At 40.3% G+C, this 23,547-nt stretch overlaps 1 protein-coding gene across 3 annotated transcripts in view; it reads right to left on the minus strand.

Annotated features, from left to right (window-relative positions):
• LOC118318588 (CMP-N-acetylneuraminate-beta-1,4-galactoside alpha-2,3-sialyltransferase) overlaps positions 1–23,547 on the minus strand; it is a 41,832-nt gene that overhangs the window by 11,035 nt on the left and 7,250 nt on the right. For 2 of the 3 annotated variants that reach the window (XM_035648386.2, XM_035648385.2), the window contains exons 3-5: positions 16,599–16,641; positions 16,159–16,251; positions 441–535 (exon numbers count right to left, since the gene is read on the minus strand). In XM_035648386.2, the coding sequence (XP_035504279.2) occupies positions 441–535; positions 16,159–16,251; positions 16,599–16,641 (231 nt within the window). Of the gene's footprint in view, positions 1–440; positions 536–16,158; positions 16,252–16,379; positions 16,408–16,598; positions 16,642–23,547 lie in introns of all 3 variants that reach the window. The other variant, XM_035648387.2, reaches the window with a different exon arrangement.

Genomic DNA, 23,547 nt, shown 5'->3' on the forward strand with positions numbered 1-23,547 from the left:
GGGTATGTAAAACAATAATGTAGTGTCAAGTGAAATGCCTGAGAGATGAGCTTAAATGTCTGTTCAGTGAAGTGTGTACAGAGATCCACTCGTAAGGGAAATATAAATACTTTAGGTTACCCGTCAGGTTGCAGAAAAGCTCATTGGCACAATGAACTCTCCAAATAGCTAGATGGGGAGGCCACCTAGTACTGCTTTGCCTGAAATAGTGTATATTGTGCGAAGCCTGAAAAATCATGGAGAGAGATTAAGGAGGCACTGGGATTGAGCCAGGAGGATGCATGGCCAATCAGAAAGGGTAGAAACGCGTTTGTCTTTAGACTTAGTCAGACTACAACACAAAGAAACAATTTGGAAGGCAATGAAAGCAATGCAGTGCCACTTACATCAAGTTGACCTGTATTACATTCTGCTGCAGAAATAAGAACGTGTAATCATACCTTGTGCTTTTACTCCAAATGGAGGTGAGTAATTATCAATCTTGGCGAATCGTTTGTAATTGGGATCAAGGAACATGGGCGCCAGTTTGGTGAATCTGTTGATACAAAAGAAAACATGTTACAACACATGAGAATGAAGAGGTGGTATTCATCAATGCTGTATCTGTCCGACCCGTACAGCCCTGATGTAGTGTAGATGCACTGATTAATGGCAGAATGCTTAAGCGGATTTAGAGTATCGTGTTTCGAGCAAATCCACAGTTGTTCTGAGTTTAGCTTGAACAAAACAAACCCAGAGTACGAGTATGAGGGAGAGGAAAAATATCACATTATTTCACATTGAGGCTAGGACCAATATTCACTCTGACTTACTGGCCACTGAGCAGGCACAAGGGAGCTGCTTGGCCTGCTCACCAATGTCATGATTTTTCCCCTGGTGTTTCAGTTGTGCTCCTCATCGTCATCAAACTTTGATCTTTTGATTTTTGGAGTTTTTCTGAGTTCTGGATTTCAGTTTGCCTGCATGCCTATAAGTGTAGGTCTGTAAGCCTGCTTCATCATTTATTCAATTCATCTCCTCTACCTTCCTTGCCCCTTTTGTCTGTAATGTGGGTCCTGCTAATTACGAAACCTTACCCACCAAGGCTTATCATGGTGGTCTGGTGACTGAACCAACACCCTTCCAGTGACAAGCTCATTTTTCATTGTCCATGTTGCCAGTGCCTAGCAGCGGTGTTCTCACTATTTAATGTATATTGTTGTCTGTGTTCTGTGCGCTTGCGAGCTGTCACTGAGAAGTATGAACACCGCTTTAAGACTTAAAGACAGCTGTAGAAAACATGGAAAAAACACTCTGCGATGTGGATGCTGAGGAACTTGTGTGCGAGCTGTCGGCTGCTGTAATTTTTTCACGGAGTGCAGTTTGTAAACATCACTCGTTGACAGGTTAAGTCACATGCTGGCGGGTACCGCTGCCACGCTGTGGTTTTGGCCTAGTGGTAAGTGCGTCGGAGTCCTATACCAAGGACCCAGGTTTGGGGGCCATCCTTGCTTTTTTTCTGCTCTTTTATGTTTGCTTTGTGTGGGCAGGGCCCCATATTAATCATTGAAACGGGCTCCCAGATGTATAAGGCCGCCACCGACATTGACTTTCATCATCTTGCCACAGAACAGTCTAGTCTTATTGACCACTCAAAGTGCTGCACTGTACAAGTCACATTGCTTCAGAGGCAATTTAGGGTCAAGCCCAAAGACGTGTTAGCATTCGGACTGGGGGAAGCAGGGCTCGAACTGCCGACCTTCCGGTTAGTGGACAACTATTGCTTACTTCTGGTCCACAGCCACCCAAATTGACACACTGATTTGGTCGTAGATCTTTTCTGATAAATGGTTAGACTAAGCAGAAGATGACTCTCTGAAGGAGTCTTGAGGATCTCAAGAGGTTCTGAACAGAAAAAAGGATCCTAATTTGCATGGAGACCAGAAAAATACAATCAATGATTAATGACTTGGCAAACAAAGTACAGCCCATCCGAAACTGGGGTTTTGAGGCGTTTCAAATAATGATGACAAGCCATTAAACATGACAATAGTTACCTAGTTTAATATGGAGCTAAGTCAGGGCCGTATGTTTTGTTAATGCAAAAAAAATATTTTCAACTGAAAGTTCACGTTTTGATCTTGAACTTTGAAAAATAAAACAGTGAGTTCAAAATAAAAATAAGTGTAGGAAAAGTTTCTTCAAATCTAATTTTTTTTTATTCAACTCTAGAATTCTTTTGAAATAATTGTTTATTTAAATTTTTCAATTAAAAAAATATTTTGATATTTGTGGTCTTATTTTTTTCAATTGGAAATTTTATGTTTTCAGATTCAAATCCCTTTTTTTCAGTGTCGAATAAAATTTTCACATTTCCCCCTTATTTTCACTTTCAGATCTTTTTTTCGGTTCAGACTTTTGGCACAAATGTAGCGCGTTGGCGTGGTGTCAACTAAAGGGGGTAATGAGAGCATAACAAAAAGGCTGGGGACGTTCCTCGATCACGTTGCCTTCAGGTACTACAAGAAGTAAAGCCGGACCATTTATACACACCATTTTACGTGATTGTCATTTAAAAAACTGACGCCAGTGACAATGTTGCACTTAGTAAGCTGTTTAAGACTTGGTACAATTTCAAAAGGGTGAAATGTGAAAATTTGATTCGATACTGAAAAAAATGTTATTTGAATCTGAAAACATAAAATTTGCAATTGAAAAAAATAAGACCACAAATATCAAAATATTTTTGAAGGTGAAAAATTTAAAGAAACAATTCTTTCAAAAGAATTCCAAAGTTGAATCCAAAAAAAAATTTGATTTGAAGAAACTTTTCCTACACTTATTTTTATTTTGAACACACTGTTTTATTTTTCAAAGTTCAAGATCAAAACGTGAACTTTCAGTTGAAAATATTTTTTTCGCATTAACAAAACATATGGCCCTGATTTAGCTCCATAGTTTCAAAGCTATGGCTGATTTATGTATTTTTGACTGAAGCCCTCAAGCCCTTAAGAATTTTTTTTTAACTACAAAATAAGTTTGAAATCTCATAACTGGTGGTCCAGAATGAACTTTTAACAAATATCAACATGGAATATGGATAAGAAGAGGTATATGAACAATATAAGATATAATAACACTAAATGGACACCTCAGTGCACCAATAAGGAAGGTGTTTGAACATGGCATATAAATCAAAAATGACACTCAAGTATTATCTGTTAGTATGATGCTTCACAGCATTAGACATGTTATGCCCCATTTAATCCTCACATCTGTCTCCACTTTGGGAGAGTAGGCCTTAATGAACACTGACACAGCTGAGCTTTTATTTGAGAACAACTCGACATGTATGTACTTTACATTCATGTGTGTGCATTTTGTCAAAATGACAGATAACAAATGACTTTATATCCAAATAAAACATTTACCATGATGCCATGATGAGTGTCCTCCGAATCCACTGACCTCTCTCAAATAACATTGTGACAGAGTTTACTTTGCACTCTGACATAAAATTGAAAGCAAAAATATAAAAATGGACAGTAAATGTAAAAAGACTGCAGTAAAATTAAATTTCACAGAATGGACACAGAAAATTTCAAAAAACCAACCGGACTCTCCCAGAATACTGGAGGGCAAATATGTGTCTTGTCAGGACACTCAATAAAGGTAAATGGTAAATGGACTGTATTTATATAGCACTTTTCTACTCTTATTGACCACCCAAAGTGGTTTACAGTACTCATTTTCACCCTATCACACATCATTCATACTGTTAATGGTCGTCCACTAACAAGCTAGGTGTACTGCTGAAGAAGTTTTAACAGGAGTCACATTCATGATGTTCAAAAACACTAAAGTTAACAAATGAAAACTCTACCTTTGAAAAGAAAAAGAGAGCAATTGCATCAACTCCTGTCAAAACCATTTAACGATTTCGATTTTGTAAAGTTCTACAACTTAGATTTTAATGCTGAAATTAGTCCAAAAAAATGTTGGACTATTAGAACTACTTCTGTCCAGACTCCAGAATAATATATGTAGTGACTTTGAAGGAATTTAATAAAAAGTATGAAGTGTATTTTATCATAGCATATGAATTCTATGTGAAAAGTACAACTAAACTAAATAAAATTAAACCTACAAAAGTTAAGATACATAAAAACCTAACAGGAATTTTCTGTGGAAGAACCATAAGAGTCTTAAGGAAACAGTTTCCTTAACCAAGTCAACCTCTGCAGCTTTGGCAGCTTGTTACTTTTCATGTGTAGTATCACATAATGAACCTCGAATGAGCTCTGACTTGGCAAGAAAAACAGCTGCTAATCAGTGAATGATGGAAGGTCTACAAAATGATTGAGAAGTTTTCCACAGTTAAGAAATCGGTAACTAATGATGTATCTTGCCTTTCAGATTCCATACTGTTTGAGTGTTGAAGACACCAAAGAAATTAAATTATTAAATAATTATAACAGCTAAATAAACTGCTTTGAAATTCCATTCAATTTAGCTGAAACTAAATAAATACTGATAATTTTCCCTGATCTAAAAAAACTTCACCACTTTCCATAGGTTTTTCTCTCCTGGCTTGAGGAAAGGGTATTAAAATGTAGTACCTTTATGGTACTACTTGAAATGCTTAATTACTACAGAGTTTCAAAAACTTGGTAATTTGGTACAACAGATCAACAATTGAACATAATTGAACACATAATTTCCCCCCTGAACGCAGCTTAGTTTGGGATTGGTTGTATTTTGGAGTAGTCTTCATTGGTGATGAAGAATCAAGAGTTACATGAGAAGAGTGGGAATATTGTTTGGGGAGGACGTGAAGTCTTGCCACTCTCGTCTATCTCTCTCTCTCTTTTACTTAATTCTAGCTGCAATCAAATCTACCAGTGTTGAAAAACAGCAACCACAGGTGGCACTCATTGTGATCAACCCCTGGCTGTATATAGAAGAGGACCTGCCAAACTGGTCTGTTCCTGTTTCCAGCCTGTTCTGTTCCAGTCACTTTTCAGTTCAGTGCAGTGCTTAGATCCCTGAGGTTTTGTTTGTACTTGGTCCCTTGTTTTTCCTACGTTGGGTTTTTGAGTTGGATACCCAGCTGTTCCATTGCCTGCCTGTCTTTGACTCTAAGCCTGTCTTTTTGTTTAACTAAATTCAGTCGCACTCTGCATTTTGGTCCTGTTCCTCCACCCGCCTAAAAGGGGTTGTTCAGTGATTTTGAAGTTGGATTATAGGAGTTACTTGCTATGCATAGTTATTATGTTACCTTATGGAGATGGTGATCAGCGATGTCACTTAATGGAGTTTGGAAGGCAAATGGAAGTAGCGGAAGTCTGAGCTCTACTGTTGCAGAGGGGACCAGCGTAAAACGTATTTATCGCCACATTTTTAAATGCTTACTTAAAAAAAAAAATAATAATCTGTTTAATTGTACCCCAAAGGACGTATTTTTTCACTGCTTCAGTTTTCCGCCAGACAGCGGTTTAAGTTTGCACTTTTTTTTCAAGCGTACTTCAGCAAGGTATTTCTGCGAACAGCTGATTTGCGGAGTGATACTGCACACCGGTGTGTGTTGGCGCAGTAAATAGTCTTAGTTTTCATTCCTTTCATGTGATACAGGGAAAATAGAAAATGTTTCCATGCTGAAAGTGGATGATTTGCACTTCTTTAAGATGTTTTTTGATCTACAGACAACTTATGGATTTGACAGAGATGATCAGTATGTGGTTCCTGTACATGTGTGTATGAGAAACATGTTACTTAAATGTTAAGAAATTTTATAGTACAGTCAATTTATAAATTTACGCTAGGTTGATTTTCTTCAAGTAATAGTTTATTGTTTGCAAGTAGTCATTTTCAACTTCGTGTTCAGCTTCCCGCCTTTAAGTAACATAAAGCAACAGGCTGCTTTGTACACTTTAATCATCCTGAAGTGTTTTTTTACAATTTATTTTGCACATTAGCTTAATCACTTTGAGGTACTTTTGTATGGTAAACCACTTTATTGAATTTTTGGACCGTTTACTTAAGTATTTTTGCTTTCATGTGAAGTGTACAGAATTCACATGGGGATTCACAGGGATTCTGGCAGAACTTTTATGTGTACGTTGCTCACTTCTGAAAAATTTATTTTTGTGTTGGTTCAGGTTGCTACAGCTTATGGTAAACGTATTTAAATTTATCTTTTTAAATTTTGTACTGTTCATTTCTGTGCTAGTCTGGACTTGATTGTTGTGTGTTACATGGCAGATATTTGAAAGTGCTGTAACAGTGTCACAAACTATCCGTTAACATTTTCACTTTATAAGTGTTGAATAATCAGCTCTGGAAAATGCTAAAAAAGGACTGACTTAGAGTACATTTTGTACTCACTCTAGGGTCTAGGTTTACACTGCATGTGTGGCAAAACGTAAAAGTCACAGAGTACAATTGCACTCTTCAGTGTATGTGGAGTATATATTTGACAATTTTGACAGGGTTCAGTGAACACCAAACTCTTGGACCTATATATAGTCATATTAGTACTGTCAATCAATACTTCCTGTTTCTGACCTGTCAACATGAGTATTCTGCAATATATTGAACAGTTTCTTTTTGACATCCATCGTGAAAGTGACAAGCAATTCCTGTTTCGTGCATGTATTGCATATTTTTTTCATATCTTCTCGCGTATGTTTTCGTAACAAAAAGTGCTTTGGAGACATTTCTCCTGGTGAAGGATCGTGTAGTGTGTGAACCCCCGTTGCAGATGAGTCACGTAGTGTGAACAGCACAACGACTGAAAGCCTCGTGATTACGAGACACCACATCGTGTAGTATGAGTGGTACAGCGATCTTACAACTTTGAAAACCGTGTGCCCAAGGCACTAAACTCCTTCAATGTCCATATCCATCTTTAGCCACGTCGTCACATTGGTCAGCCGCCACAGGAAGTAAACAAAATGCAGCTGCATTAATTGCGTTACATTTTTTGTGTTAAATATTACAAAATTAGTACAATATAGTGTCATTTTTGCTGTGAGAAAACAATGAACTTCTTGCGAAGCTAAGCCAGTGCACAGGGTAAAACTCATGATTATGCAATTAAAATTAATTAAATTAATATATTTAATTTTTAATTTAACAATTTTATGATTCCTTTCAATAATTCAAAGATGTTTTTTTCTCTCTTGACTAGGATAGTCAGTAGACAGAGAGGACAATGGACATTTGTTTTTAAGCAGCTGGAGTTGTGAATGACTCTCTGTTAGAGCTTCTGGCCTGTTCTGAGTCATGTTACCTGCTGAGCAAAGACACCAGAATAAACTGGTCAAGGATGCCCCAGGCCTTTTACAATGCCTTTCTCCTGGGGAGAATTCACTTGTGGTACTTTAACAGGTAACAATCTGGACTCCATGAGCACACTTCATTAACGTGCTGTCTGAAGGCCATGGTGGGTCGGCGGGTTGCGTGTCTCTCGTGCTCAGAGAGTAAGTAGGTAAGCGAAAAGGCCTGAGGTTTTCTCACGCACTGGGACAACAAAAGAGCAGAGAAGGACAAAAAATAGAATCTGCACAACACGTGGGCCCATTCAGAGCCTTGTATCTTTGGACTTGTTTTTAAGGTAGTGCTAAAAACCTAAGCAAGTGTACAGCTTTCACAGTGTGGCCTTTAATAATGTATAGGCAGAAATGGGGTCTGTCCTCTATCATACAATTCTGTACTCAAAGAGCTTTCCATAAAATACTACAGTTTGAATGAGAATACTTTTTGTTCAACACATTTTGAAGCATGGTGGGAGAATATGGTGGTCCTCCAGAGCAATACAAGCACAGCATTAGATGCTAAAATCAACACATCAAACAGTGAACTAGGCTTCATCCACACAAATACATAGACAACACTTTCGCTAGTTGCGTGCCGGGCAGACCTGTGCATCACGTGTGAATAATAGCGTGTTCACAGGGCAATCATCCCACCCCCAAATATTACATACAATGTCAGTGCAAACACGTGACTAGACGCAAATTGAAATAATTGAACTGAATTGAAAGTGACGCGTTGACACAATAGCCAATTACCGTTGAGATCCTCTCTATGTCACTGTCGTCAGACATCCCGTTGATGTATCAGAAATGGAGGATAAAACTATTGTGGCTGTGTGTGGGCAGCCCAAGCTTTTTGACATAAGTTGCTATCTGTTTCGTGACCGGGTGAAGAAGGAGAGGGCTTGGTAGGAAGCGAGTTAGGAAGTTAGACTAGCTTTAGCCCCAGTTAGCACAACTTCTTTGTCTGGTTTTCCCATCGGTATTCCTGTCTGACTTTTTTTACATTCAACAGTTGAGGTTTGTTGGAGAAAGTGAAAAGAAAGAATGGGCTCATATTCGCGTTATTTGCGCAAATGATGCAAATGAGCACAAAGTTCCAAAAACCAAACTCAGTTACTCGTGCAAGTTTAGGTGAAAAATTGTGTCGCGACCGGTGCGGACGCACCATTAGTCACTGATCTGACAACTGACATAATTGTCCATCCCCATGCTGCAGCTTCTTTAACTTCAGCAATGACTCTATGGCACCTCCCATCAGTTTTTTATTCTTTTAAATACTAATGTGAAAACCTAAACCTATATTATAAACAAAGGGCAACATCGCGTTAGCAGCTTCCCCTTTTCAGTTGGGGAAGTTATGGCCTGACTACCTTTTGTAAAAGACAGATCTTGGTTGCCTTTCATAAATAAATTTGCAAAAATTTCTAAAAAAACCCATTTTAATCTACAATAAAAAGTGTAAAACTTGAAGGTGTCAGAATACTTTCTGAAGCAGCTGTATTTCATTTATTAGCTCACACAATGAACTTGAATGTTAAAGTACAACAGTGGCAAACCATAACCCTGTTTTACTGGTGTTACTCTATTGGTGTGATTTGCCCCATTACTTCAGCAAAGCAGCTCTCAGTCTGCCACCCTGCCCCGCACTGCTCCCCTCATGCTGTACTTGTGCTCACGTTCACACAAATAACAAGTGCTTCGCTGTACTGTTATTGCAAAAGTGTCCTGCGGTAATTGAGCAGTGGTGAGTAAAGACCGGCTGTGGACTGAAGACCTGCAGGACTCAGTCCTCAGAGCTCTGATACCGCTGCACAAAGAGCTGTACACATGTTTATTCAAAGTTCGGTGAAGCTTGACTCAGTACACTGATCCCTGAACCGGAGAATCAGCTGTTGTCGCCCTTGACAACGTCTCTTACGTTGACGAGTCCCAGCTGCTGCTGCTCCAAAGAGCTGATCAGCTGTTTATTAAACATGTATCAATACACATGACAAGTGAGTCTGATAAGATGAAGAGTTCTCAAGATATGACAGACAGACAAATTTCTTGAATAATTAGCAGGATTGGCAAGAAGATGTCTACAGCAGAGGAGAGTAGCCTCATTTGTATGATAGTGGAAATTAAATGAAAATCATAACACAGACAGAATCATGGTCTTAAGAATGAGGAAAAATCACCTGATAAATTGCAATATCCCCAGGGAATAATCAGTTCATAATTTATAGCAATTACTAGTTTTACTAACAATTCCTGCAGGTATAAAGTTTATTTTGTTCATTTTACAGTTAACTGTTCTGTGCTGTTGTTGTTTTTTATGCAAAAAATGATATATAAAAAAAGAGCTAATTTTTACCCCTTTTTGTAATGGTATGTAGGTGGGGATCAGTGTCCATACAACACACAGGTTGTGAAGATCATTCATATCCATACAGCCTATGATTAAATTCTTTACTACAGCACACTATTTTTTACAAGAGTATACAGTTCTTCATAGATCTAGCTTCAAAAATAGTTCACCAAAATGATGGATTTTCCTTTGAAATACCCCCTGACCTCCCTACAGAGTCTGACGTACACCCACCATAGTCCCTCACAATCCTATGGGAAACAGTGAACCCCTACAAATGCGTCTACAGAAGGTGACTTATTGGAAGTTACATGAGGCTCTTTGCAATGGTGTGGGTTTTTTTCTTTGGCTCTTTATGCTGGACTGATTGTCCACCCCTACTGTAGACTAATAAATAAGCAGGCACACATTTCAGCACAGTAGCGCAACAGTTGTATATTATACAGCCTTTAAGCACATCTTTATCAAGGGCACAGTGGCAATGTTGGCGCCCTAGGCAAGATTTTTTTGATCGACGCCACCCATCCACAAAGTGTTTACAGAAAATGACAAAGAAATAGAGGCTGAGGATTTAGGGATGCGATGTTGAGCAGTTAGGTAGAGGAGCAGGAGCATGGCAGCGAGTTCAGCAATGGTTGCATGACTGAGTTCCAGGCTTGGGCTGAGTTCCAGGACTGCTTGCTTATACCTGGCACTGCCTGCCTCAGAAACTGAGCAAAACGATCAGAGAAGGCAAAATCAGATTTGGCAAAATCAATGAACAAGATTTAAACAAAGTCATAGAAAAAACTGTCCGAGTGAATCTGGCGATGAGCAGTCAAATTCAAACTTTATGTTTATGTTTAACTTTAGTTAAAATTTATGTTTGCTTGCAGGTCAGAAAAAATATAAAACTTTAATAGGATAAAAAAAATTTCAAGAAAGAAAGACGACAGAAAGATAGACAGTCATAAATGAATTGCTGTTAATCATGAAGCTACTACATGCGCCTCCACCACACTCTATTGCCGATCTGCTCACTCGGTCACACACCTGCTTCTCTGACTTTTTACGGAGGTCCTCCTAGACCGACTCAGCAGAGTGTATCAACTGATACAGTAGTAGTCTGCCGGTCCAATGTGCGAATGACTTTGAAACACAAAGGCAAGTGTGACTCTGGATTAGACATCGCAGCTGAGTGATGAACTGATGTCATACATTGGATAGAAAACTTAAGCAAGTCTACTACAACATCAACAGCAAACAAAGTAGGAACTGCTTCTTGATAAGTGCCAATCAACAAGTGAGGAACATTTTATGAAGACTATTCAAACAACAGAGGGATTAGAGCAGACAGTCAGTCCGTCTCAGTTCACTCTATATTTGGAACACAACATTAAATAGGCAATGTAATTAAATATTAGCTCTGTCCAGCTAACACGCACCAACTTCTCTGTATGTAAAGGGTGCCTGCAAGGTTTTACAGTAAAAGTCTCCGGCATTTGAAACAAATGCTGATGTCAGGAAAAATAAATACATTTTATGAAATTTAGGGTTAGCTTGTGGAAAACATGGTACAAAGAGGTGTCGATGCTAGTGAAGAAAGCCATCATTGGGCTGAAGCAACAGAATGAACCTATCAGATAGAGAGCAAAAACAATGTGAGTGGGTGCAAAATGGCCAAGTCAATCACCAATCTCAACCCAAAATAGATTTTCAGTGACAGAAGACAAAACTGAGGGCACGAAGACCTACAAACAAGCAGCCCCTGAAGGCAGCTGCAGTAAAGGCCTGACAAAGCATGTCAAGGGGGGAAACTCAGGGTGATGTCCATGGGTTCCAAACTTCAGGCAGTCAGTGACTGCAAAGGATTTTCATCCAAGTATTAAAAACAAACCTTATATTTATAATCATGTTAGTTTGTCCAAATACTTTTGAGCCTCTGAAAATGGATGGATTATGAAAAATAACAGCTGCAATTCCTAAATGGTTAATGCAATATTTCATTTCAACCCCCTTGAATTAAATGGTAAATGCCTACACTTCAATCACGTATTGATTGTTTCATTTCAAATCCATTGTGGCTGTGTATAGAGGCTAAATAAAAAAAAAATGACATCACTGTCCAAATACTGCGTGGCGCTGAGTGTGGTCATTTTGAAGGATGTAGTTCGTGGTGCTGTTCAGCTGTTTTGCGTTGTACTGAGAGGGGTTCCTATAATTTAACCTCCCATCACTGATATAGTTCATATAAATCTGACGTGTCAAAAAATATTTCTGTCTTCAATATCTTTTAACCCTTAAAAAAATTTGTCTGGTTGTTGGGTACCTATGGAATTACCATGGACGGCAAAAAGAGATTTCTCAATTTACCATTTGTGTAAATTCTATTGTTTTTACTCTACAAATGAATCGAACCTATAACTGCCTCAAGATAGCAGCGATGATGGCCCAGCAGTATTAACACCTGGTCCACCTAGTTCTGGACTGGGTGGATTAAAGCGGTGGTTGTACAACTGTCCTTCTCTCTCTCTCTCTTCTCTCCTACTGTCTCGCCTCCCACCCTCTTTCTGCTCACCTCTCCTCTCTTCCCCATTTCTCTCCTCACCCCAACCGGTCGAGACAGATGACCGATGACAGACGCCCACAACTGAGTCTGGTTCTGTCCGAGATTTCTTCCTGTTAAAAGGGATTTTTTTCTCTCCACCGTCGCCAAGTGCTTTGCTCATTGTGGGATTTGTTGGGTTTTCCCTGTAATATTGTAATATTGACCTCACTATGTAAAGTGCCTTGAGACAATGTATGTTGTGATATGGCGCTATACAAATAAAATTGAATTGAATTGAATTGAATCCTCATATCCTCCAATGGGTGTGACCCCTGAAATGGGACACATCTCATCTGGTCTGCCTTTTACCCAAATACAAATTTCCATGTAAGTGGGCAATACGGATTAGTATTCTATTCTTAAGGCCAATAATGCCTCTGGCTTCTCTGTGGAGTACTGCAGCTGGTTGTTTAGGCACTGAAGTTACGCAACAGGCTACAGCATTTCTGTTGTGCACCTCCTCTACATGTTAGGGTGGATACCGTGTCAACAGACATTCCATGTGTTCACAGCAAAAAGAGTGACTGGAAGATGTAATCCTCACTCTGTACAGATGAAAGTAGTCTCCTAATTAGGAATGAGACACAGCAAAAAAACAGAAGTTACTCGGATGTAACTCAAATTCTATACATCTATCTGTGTAGCTCATCTTTACAGACAGGAATATAATGTATTGTGTGAACTATATGTGGTGTGCGTGAGCACAGTGGGTAAATGAACTGCGGCCTGCATGTCATCTCAGAAGCCTGAGTGAATGCATTGTCTTCTGAAATGGCAGACGCCAAACAAAGAAAAAAACGGCAAGACTCTTGGACCCCCGCAGCGACCCTCCCACCTAGGGGCGTGATCTCGGACACAGCCCAACTTGCATCCCTCATTGGCAGAGACCCGACCGGCCCCGCGAGGGGTCCCGTGACGCCACAGACACTATAAACAGAACGCTACGCCAACTGTTCTTTGCTTCCAGGTATAGACTTGCCCCGATCAGATGATTTCTTTGTCCGACAAAAGAAGTAACCACTTCTAAAATTAGATTTCGCCCACCACGACGATTACTCTAGAAACCAGTAGAAGTGATCGGGCCTGCAGCTGAACCTCAGGATTTCCGACTTTTTTTTCTTTCTTTCTGTGTGTGTGGACACAGTGCCGGAAGCGAAACAGAGCTGTTGCGACGGAACACTCTTTTAATTGTTGTCTGCAGAAGGAAAGACCTGAACCCCCAGGCTTTCACTTTAGACGACCCCAGTCCATCCGAATGCTGAGGACTGCACCACTGTCAGTCGCTACCAACGCCATGGCCTTCGCCATGGCATCCGAGGACGGACTGCACACGACTGTTTCCCTGCTAAGGAGTACAGTTTGAGGCTTTAGCTCTGGGCAGCTATTTAAGTGTGTTTTAGTAGGTTTAACTTACTATTGTTGTGAAGTTGTACCGCACCGGCTTGTCCCGTTTATTGCTGCTATGATAGTTATTATTAGTGTTGCTTGACTGTAATTTGTGTTCGACCATGTCGGACTATTGTGTGTTGCTCTGCCGTCGTGTCTGAGCCCAGCACGCTGTTGTCGGTTGAAAGACCAGAGATGTCCCAGTGCTGGATCTCCGTCATCATCGCTTACTGCTTGCTTTGATTGCTCTCTCTTTGCTTCTACTAACGAACATTTACATACACTTAATGGTCGGAATTTAACTTCATCCCCGAACTCTCCTTTGTTAGAGTCACATGTTTAAAGGGAGCAGTCATTTAATTTGAGGTCTCACGCCCCACCTTTCTCCGGTGCCAAGTGACTTCCCAAGTCACATCTTGTTTCTTCTCCCCTTTTCATGCGCACACGCCTGTGCACGCATGCGCGCACACACACAAACACATACACACTCTTGCGTGTTGTCTTTTCATAAGATTTTATATGATTATGATATATGGATATTTATTAATAAGTCGTATTGATTGTACATTGATATTGCTAAGTTAATAAAGGCTGTTATATTTCAATAAAGTTGTTTTGTGTTATTTGATGTAATAATAATAATAATACATCATACTTATATAGCGCTTTTCCAAATAAACAAAGACGCTTTACAATCAAACAAAACAAAAACAAAAGTTTAAGTTTAAAGGTTAAAAGCAAGAATGAAGACGTTTTGAGGGCTGTCTTGAAGGACGGAAGAGTGTTGGCAATGCGGATATGGCTGAGAAGGCCATTCGAGAGGGAGCGTCTGCAGCAAAGGCTCTGTTGCCCCAGGTCTGAAGCTTAGTCCTGATGGGTTTGAGGAGGTCGGCATCAGTGGACGTGAGGCAACGGGTAGGGGTGTGGCGGTGGAGGAGGTCAGAGAGGTAGGGAGGGGCCAGGTTGTTGAGGGCTATGAAGGTGATAAAATAGTGTTTTGAAATCAATCCGGTATTTGATGGGGAGCCATTGGAGGTCGTGTAGGACAGGGGTGATGTGGTCAGCGGCGGGTTGAGGTGAGCATACGGGCAGCAGAGTTCTGAACATACTGAAGTTCATTGAGGATGTTGTTTGTTGAGCCATATAGGATGGAGTTGCAGTAATCAAGTCAGGATGAAATTAATGCATGGACCAGAGTTTAGGCGGCTGATGATGATAGGGAGCAAGGTTCCTGAGGTGATAGAAGGCTGTTTTGATAATCTGGTTTACATGGGGGAGGAATGAAAGGGTGGGATCAAGGATGATGCCTAAGTTGTTGACATGAGTGGAGGGGATGAGAATTGAACCTTCAATGTTGAGGGAGAAATCCTGGGGGGGAGTTTGTGCGATGATGAGGATTTCAGATTTATTGCAGTTGCAATGTTACGTTGCATCCAGGTTTTCACGTCAGTGAGGCAGGTGGTGAGGGTGGTATGGGTGGCTGCAGAGAGGGTCTTGGTGGAGAGGTAGAGTTGAGTGTCGTTGGCATAGCAGTGAGAACAAAGGCCATGTTGGCAGAGGATTTGACAGAGTGGGAGGATGCAAAGAATGAAAAGGAGGGGACCAAGTCCCGAACTCTGTGGAACACCATGAGTGACTGGGGAAGTGGGGGATTTGCAATTGGGCGGCCGGGATGGCTATAGAACTTGAAGTGATGTTTTGCCTATAAAATGTGGCTATTCCACCACTACCACGGAGGGGGGGTTTATCCATCTGGTGGCAGCTAACTTGAAGAGTCAGCGGTTGTAGTCTGCATGAATTATCTGCACCGGGACAGCTTGAGAGACTATCCAGGAAAATACCTGAAGATGCAGGGAGGTGGTTAGCTCGTTGGTTGCTGAAAGCTACTTGACGTGGGATTTACCAGAGGCAGAGGAAAGGTGCGACAGATGAGTTGAAAAGCCATTCAAGTAGTGTTATTGAACAATCCAAGTAGGAATAAGTGAGATGTCGAAAGGATAATCTTACAAAAAGTAGGATCAGAAAATAAAACTTGCTGAGTAGCAAAAGTAAAACAAACAGACTCAGATGTAGAAGCGATGAGAACAACCACACCAGCGTCCTCTCACATCCGGGGGAAAACTTAAGGCCTTTTGTACATTGTGATGAGGGCTGGTTGACAGAGTCAGTGCTCGGATTCACACCTTCAGTTCTCTCCATAAATGCTCATATCTACCAGATATGGACATTTTGTGTGAACACCTGTAATTCTTGTAATTGCTGATAACCAAAAGTAGCCCCAATCTATGCACAACATAAGACACCACATGCACCTTGCACTGGACAGGTGATATCAATAGGTGAAATCTAAGGAACACAAGCACTTTTGTAAAATTCCCCGAAAAGTGCTATAAAAACATCTTGTATTATTATTAACAATACAGCTGGTTTGGGATGGACCAATGGTTGCATGAGTTGACATAACAACGACAAGGTCACATTAGTCACAATGTATCTTAAATTGTGTTTGATGTCACTTCAATCATGTAAAGTATTCTTACTTTGGATAAATGGCAGTCATCTTGGCAGCTGCAAAACCAGGCCTACAGGCTCCCTCACTGAGATTGCTGTACTTGTAGATCATCTCCAAAGGCCTGTAGAAAGGAAAGAATGAAGTCAGACAAATGATGAATATCCAAACACATATACAGAGAGGGCAGGTGATATGCTGAGTTCTTCCTGTCTGCCGAGGAGGGTGACAACGATGGACTTTTTAACAGACCGGCAGGGCGGGATGTCTGTTCTTCCAACTGTTAGATGGGTCAATTTTTTTTTAGAAGAGAGCAGAGCAAAGAACACAGGTAATTAATGTGAATATATTACACAAATAAATAACTGTAGGGACAATTCAATGTTGGGTGGAATGTAGTACCTTGACTTTGGCTGGGACTATAATAAAATATGTAATATGTAACAAATATGTAAAAACATGTATACTCACAAACTTCCATCCAGCTTCAGGAGGAACCCTTGCTTGTCATACACTAAGAAAAAAGGACATAAATATGACAATCAATTAAATACTTTAGCTTTTAGATTTTTGAAAGGTTATTTTTTAAATAACATTTAAGTAATTTAATTACATTGAAGGCAAAATATTCAGTGCCAGTGCACAAACAGAGTTTGACCTTTATCTAAAAAGGTGAATTTGACATTGGGGTGGAGGTTAACCCCAACCATACTTCAGGCAAGCTGTAATTGCATTAACAATTTACTAATGTGGTAGGAATAATTAATTGAAAACATTGGCATTTAAAGTCAAAGTAATAACCAAAGGTATTGTAAAATGGTCAAATTATAAATGTTATCAAAGATTAATAATAATTAATACCTTTAATTAAATGCACCACCCTGCTATTTATAATTAGTGAGACTGATTCAGTCAGGGGGGGTTGTTGGGGATTTGGGGCTGAGGTAGATCTGGGTGTCGTCGGCATAGTAGTGAAGTCCAGGTTGAAGTGGCAGAGTATCTGACCGAGGGGAGGATGTAGATGATGAAGAAAAGGGGACACAGTACGGAGCCTTGAGGATTGCCTTGTGTGACTCTGGCTGTAGCAGAGGTGAGAATGTAGAGAGAAATGAAATGGGATATATTGGAGAGGTAGGACTGGAGCCAACTGAGTGCAGTACCTTTGATATCGAGGTCTTTGAGTCTGGTGAGCAGGATGGCATGGCTATCAAAGGCTACACTCAGGTCAAGGAAGATGAGGATGTTGAGGGAACCAATATCAGCAGAGGTGAGGAGGTTGTTAAGGACTTTAAGTAGAGCATTTTTTCTGCACTATGAAGGGGGAGTAAACCAGATTGGAGGGATTGAATAGGTGATGTCGAGATGGGATTGGAGTTGTGTGGCGACAATGCGTTCCAGGGTTTTAGAAAGGAAGGGGAGGTTGGAGATTGGGCAGTAGTTATTGAGGGAGGAGGGATTAAGATCAGGATTCTTTAAGAAAGGGGTGACAGCAGAAGTTTTAATGATTGGGTAATGATGTTGATTTAGTGAGCAAAAAAACAGAGGAATGAGTTTTAGAGATCCGGAGCAGAAGTAGGGAGAGTGTTGGCACGTGGACCCTGCATGAAGTCAGGGACCTCAGAGACCAAATTTGTGACCAAGTTGTGATCCCATTAGAACCATGGGAGTCTTGCCTTCCTTTGTCTTTGGAACAAAGGAGCATGTGGTCAGATCCTTTATTTTGTGAGACCCAACAGTGGCATGCTTCAGAAGCCTTTTATTTCTAATTATTAGTTTTTAACCTGAATGACGTGAAAACAACCAAGCTCAGTGCACATTCATAGACAAGCGAGGAGGACTCGAGCAGGTAGACCCGACTAAGCAGTTGAGTGAGCGACACGATTTAGTTGGTTGAACTCTTTGTGGTACTGTCGAGGCCTGCATCTGTTCTGAGATACGGCTGTGTACAGTCGAGCTAGCGGTTTAGTGGGAAATCCCCGAGATAAGAGATGTTTCTAATATCTCCTTTCCCTGTTAAAACATTTTCAGGTGGTTTATCCTCCATCTTGAATATCGACATCTGAACAGCAGAGGTCAAATGATACTTTCTGTCCACGTAGTGCTATGGGAAGTGTGGTGTCAGTTTCTTCATCTGCGGACAGTACAAGCTGATAAACATGCATGAACACATCTGTGCCTAAATATAATATAAACAGAGATAAGTGCATGTCTGCAGACAGTGTAAGAATCCAACTGGGAGCGTTTCCAACCCTGAACAATATGTGCTCGCACATTTTTTAAGCTGATGTGAGACTATCTATAAAGAACCGTGCATGAGGTTGGCTGAAGAGCTAAAGCCAGTTTCTGGAGTACTGCTGAACAAGTTAACTGTAAAGTTTACATGGTTGGTGGGAAGGTAAGCAGCACAGCAACGATTCAGATAAACTGACATTTGTAAAAAATTTAAGTTATCTGGTCGTGGCAACACAACATTTTTGCATAGTTGAAAGCTAAATGTGATCAATTTCAGAAATTCAAGTAGCCATTTAAATCTGGCCTGGCTCCAGACCTGTCAATTAATACACACACTGCTGTAACATTTTAAGTACAAATAAAAAACTGAACAAAAATCTATACACATGACTTGCTGCAAGGAAGACCGCTTCCTGTATCCTTTAAGTGCAGATGTTTGCTGCTTGCTCTTTGCTTTGCATTCAGTTTTGTCTTTGCTATGCTTGTCTTTTGTAAATCTATGGAAAGCAGGTCTTGGATACTTATAAATGCAATGCTGGAAACTAAAATTCACCGGTTCAAAGTGAATGTGGAGGTAAATGGACTTTGTGGGAATGACACCACTCTACCACTGACTCAAAACAGTGAACAGATACAGGCTCAACAATATAAAGTTAATTAGCACCAACCAAACTTCTAAGAAGCAAAATGGCTGTGTACAGAGTAATGAATCGACTAGTTGTCCTCCTTGGAACTCTTAGTGCAAAGCCAAAGCATTATTCATGTCCTTTGGAAATGGGTTGCAAAACATAGCAGATATGTGATGCGACCGGTTGGCCTGCATTAGCATCCGAACATAGGGCCTCATCAACTTCTGTACAAAGCAAGATCCAACCGTGGACAACTGTGACAGGAAGGACGAGTAACAAACCACCCCAACAAACAAGTTTGAAACTGGAGAACAGATTTGCTCCACTGCTGCAGGACCCTAGACCCCGATCTGATACATCAGATAATCTGAACTCTTCACACAGCAGGGTAAGTTCCAAAAGCGACAGTGAAGGTAAAAGGCAACAGGGAAAGGAAACAACTCCACCTACTTTACCCCCCCAAACATCATCCAGTTCACCCTCCCTGCTTTTCACCCTTTCTCCCTCCGCCCCTCTCTTGGAGTTCACTGACCAGATGAAAGAGCTGGTCACTTCAAGGACCAAATTCACACCCCGTCCTACTTCCAGGTTCTACCCTTTAAATGCCCCACTGCCTCCTCTTCCACCATTGGATTTAAATCGTCATCCAGTTCTGGCAAAATTGTCAAAGCCACGACAGGCTTTGACTGTGCACTTATTGTTGGTGATTTTAACATTCCTGTTGACAAACCCTGGACAGAGGGACAAAAGAACTGTGTTGTGTCCTTGATAACTATGGACTGACTCAGCATGTGACAGGGCCCACACACAACAAAGGTCACACTTTGGACATAATCTTGCCCAAGGGTGTGAACATATCTGAGGTTATGGTGATTGATGTTGCTCTCTCTGATCATTCCTGTGTTTTCTTTAAGAGTGCTATCTCTGTGCAGACAAATGTTCAAAGAGAAGTAAACATAAAATGGTATATCACTGAAAATACCAGTGAAATGTTTTTACAGGCTCTCTCCTCCACAGCGACCCTCACTGGGGTCTCAGTAAATGAGCTTGTTGATAACTTCAATGTTAAAATTTCAAATGTTATTGATTGAGATGAAATGCCACGTTGGTACGAACAGAAAAAAGAGTGGCAAAAAAGCTGAACGCAGGTGGCAAAAAACAATAATAATGCACGTGTCTTGTTTACTACTGTGGACAGGCTAACAAACCCTCCTGTGTCAGTAGCCCCTTTACTTATTTCCACCAGGGCCTGCAATGAATTTGCCTCCTTCTTCGATGTCACAATTCTGAAAATTAGGCAATGTCCTCAACATCAGGTGCAGGAACTTGTGTTGTCCGCTTGTCCAATTAAAATCAATTTAATCACCATGACACAATTTTATCCGATCAACCATTAAAATTTGGAGGATATTATACAACATCTAAAATCCTCCTCCTGTTGTCTTGATATTCTGGCCTCAGATCTTCCACAGATTGTAAACACATATCATCTCTCAGGTGTCTTCTCACAGACCCTGAAGACTGCTGTTATCAAGCCACTCTTATAAAAGAACAATTTGGAAACTTTACTAATGAACATTTATAGTCCTATATCAAACCTCCCATTTCTGAGCAAAATCATTGAAATGCTGTTTTTAAACAGAACAAATTCATGGCAGTGTTTTGATGACTTCCAGTCTGGAATTAGACCACACTGAGATGGCTCTTGTTAGGGTCTTCAATGACATCCACGCAGACAATGGCAAAATTTCAGTCTTGGTTTTACTGGATCTCAGTGCCACTTTCGACACAGGTGATCACAACATTTTACTAGACCGACTGGACAACTGGGTTGAACTCTCTGGGACAGTATTAAACTGGTTTGAATCATATTTGAAAGACAGGGACTACTTTGTGTCTATAGGTAATAACACATCTGAGCGGTCAAAAATTACGTATGGAGATCCCAAGGCTCCATTCTGGGGCCTCTTCTGTTCAACATCCACATGCGTCCCACTGGCTCAGATTATGGAAAACAACAAAATATGTAACCAGAATTACGTAGACGACACACAAATTTATATAACAATATCACCTGGGGACTATGGTCCAATACAAGCAGTAACTTAATGCATTTAGGAAATCAATGAATGGATGCATCAACATTTTCTTCAAATAAACAAAGAAAAAACTGAGATAATTGTTTTTTTGGGCCAAGGAAGAACGATTTAAAGTTAGCACCCAGCTTCAAATGGTGATGTTTAAAACCACAAACCAAGCCATAAATCTGTGTGTAGTCAAGGACTCAGATCCAACCTTCAACAGCCACATTAAAATGATTACTAAGTCAGCTTACTATCCCCTAAAGAATATATCAAGGATTAAAGGACTTATATCTCCAGCAGGATTTGAAAAAGCGTGTCCATGCATTCATCTTCAGCAGACTCGACTACTGTAACAGTGTCCTTACAGGTCTCCCTAAAAAGTAAATCAGACAGCTGAAGTTAATACAGAATGCTGCTGCTCGAGTCCTCACTAAGACCAATAAAGTAGATCATATTACTCCAGTCCTCAGAGCTTTACACTGGCTTCCTGTTTGTCAAAGAATTGATTTCAAAATACAAAGCACTGAATGGTTGAGGGCCAAAATACATTACTGATCTTCTGCTTTGCTATGAACCATCTAGACCTCTCAGATCGTCTGGGGCAGGTCTGCTTTCTGTCCCCAGAGTCAGAACTAAACATGGGTAGGCAGTGTTCAGTTTCTATGCTCCACCTATCTGGAGCAAACAGGTCTGCTGCAACTCTCAGTTCTTTTAAAGAAGACTTTTCTGTTTGCCGTTGCCTTTCAGTAAATAAACTATTAATAATTTTTTTTTACTGCACTGCAACTGTTATTCACTGTCTTATTCGACTTTGGCATGTTTGTTTTCTTTTCTTTTTATTGATTGAATTTTAATGTCATCATAGTATTTTAATGTCATTTTTTATGATTCACTGAGTGTGGTTAACAAACATTGGCTGGTGCTGCGTTTAACCCCCCCCCCCCAATCCAGGCGAATGTTTTAGCTCTGTGTCAGAAGTGAGCCCTGTCCATACTATTACACATGAAATTGCATATCACGTGACCATTAATGTACACTGGGCATGTGTGTGTCTGGTTTCTTTTAAGTGCCTTGAAAAATGCAGTCTGAACCTCAACCTCAGAATCCTACAGTATATTCACCATCACCACCTTAAGTTTATTTCCCATTACTTCCTGTTATTTGTTAGACTGTCATCTAACAAATATTTACTACTATTACTTCTAAGTTTATATTTATCATAGTAGTCCATGTCTCTGTAGTATCATCAGAAATAACTGAGACTGATGAATGATGCAGCACTGTTGGAATATAAAAAATGTTCAATCTACAAAGACAGTACAAGCTGTTGGTTTGAAAATAAAGTTAATAAATCCACAGTTTCCACAGAAGTGTCTGGCACATTCTCTTCTCTGGCTGCCAAATTTAACCGACTCAGGAAAAGCTCAAGTACACTAAATAACAAACGTTTACTTGGCTCGACTTAACAGACAATTTTCTAATCAAGCCTGGACACAGGTTAGCAGAGCCTCAGCTATTCTCCATTTCCAACTCCACCACCTTTTTATGAACTTTGAGTTCAGCCCTCATCCGTGTCCCAAATTGCTTGCAAATGCTGATATGCCTGAGGTAAAAAAGTTATTTTTGCCTACTAAATAGGTATAATTTCTGAAAACTGCGTTGCTACCAACAGACTAAAGAAAGAATTATAGAATTCTTCTCTTAGTTCTCTCAATTGATTCTGCTGAATTTCAGGTGAATTCAGATAAAAAATCTGAGCATAGTTTGAGGTCTGATCCTCTCACGGACTGGTGCACGATGCCTACATATATAAAGATATGATTTTTGCCTCCCGGAAAGACTGGACAACAGAGGCAGACCTAAACCAACAAATTCATTCCCCACTGAGATTGCTACCACAGTCTTGAGGCCTGATATACTGATCGGTGTCTAAAAAGAAAGTTATGTCGGTGGAACTAACAGTGCCCTGGGAAGAAGACATGGAGGCTGCCTATGAGAGGAAGAAAACCTGGACAACTAGAACATCTCAGATAAATGAAAATGGTAAATAAAAGTTAACATCGTATAACCTGGGGAAAATGAAATGCTGTTTGAATGACCTAAATCATCTTAACTGTACAGGCAGGTCAGACACAGTGCCAGGTTGAGCACCACAGTGCTCAGTGCAGAACTGAAGACGGTAGAAAAAAGAGCAGTACAACAAGGGCCCTCAGTTAGAGCAGAAAATCAAGAGGAACCTAGCAGATGAGGAGTGACGATAGGTGAAAAAAAAAGTGTTTACGGTTTGCCCATACCAATTATAGGCATACAACATATAGGCATTGATCAACTGGAGTTTTGCAAGCAGTAAGGTGTGACTGAGTGAGCCTCTGTACTTTGGAACAGGAGCTCATAAAGAGTCCCTTAACATTGCAATATGAGTAATAAGGCTGGAATTTGAGGCCCCTTATTCTTCTGAGAAGAAAGCTTTTTCCC

Source organism: Scophthalmus maximus, chromosome 7 (assembly GCF_022379125.1).
Source record: "Scophthalmus maximus strain ysfricsl-2021 chromosome 7, ASM2237912v1, whole genome shotgun sequence".
NCBI lineage: Eukaryota > Metazoa > Chordata > Actinopteri > Pleuronectiformes > Scophthalmidae > Scophthalmus > Scophthalmus maximus.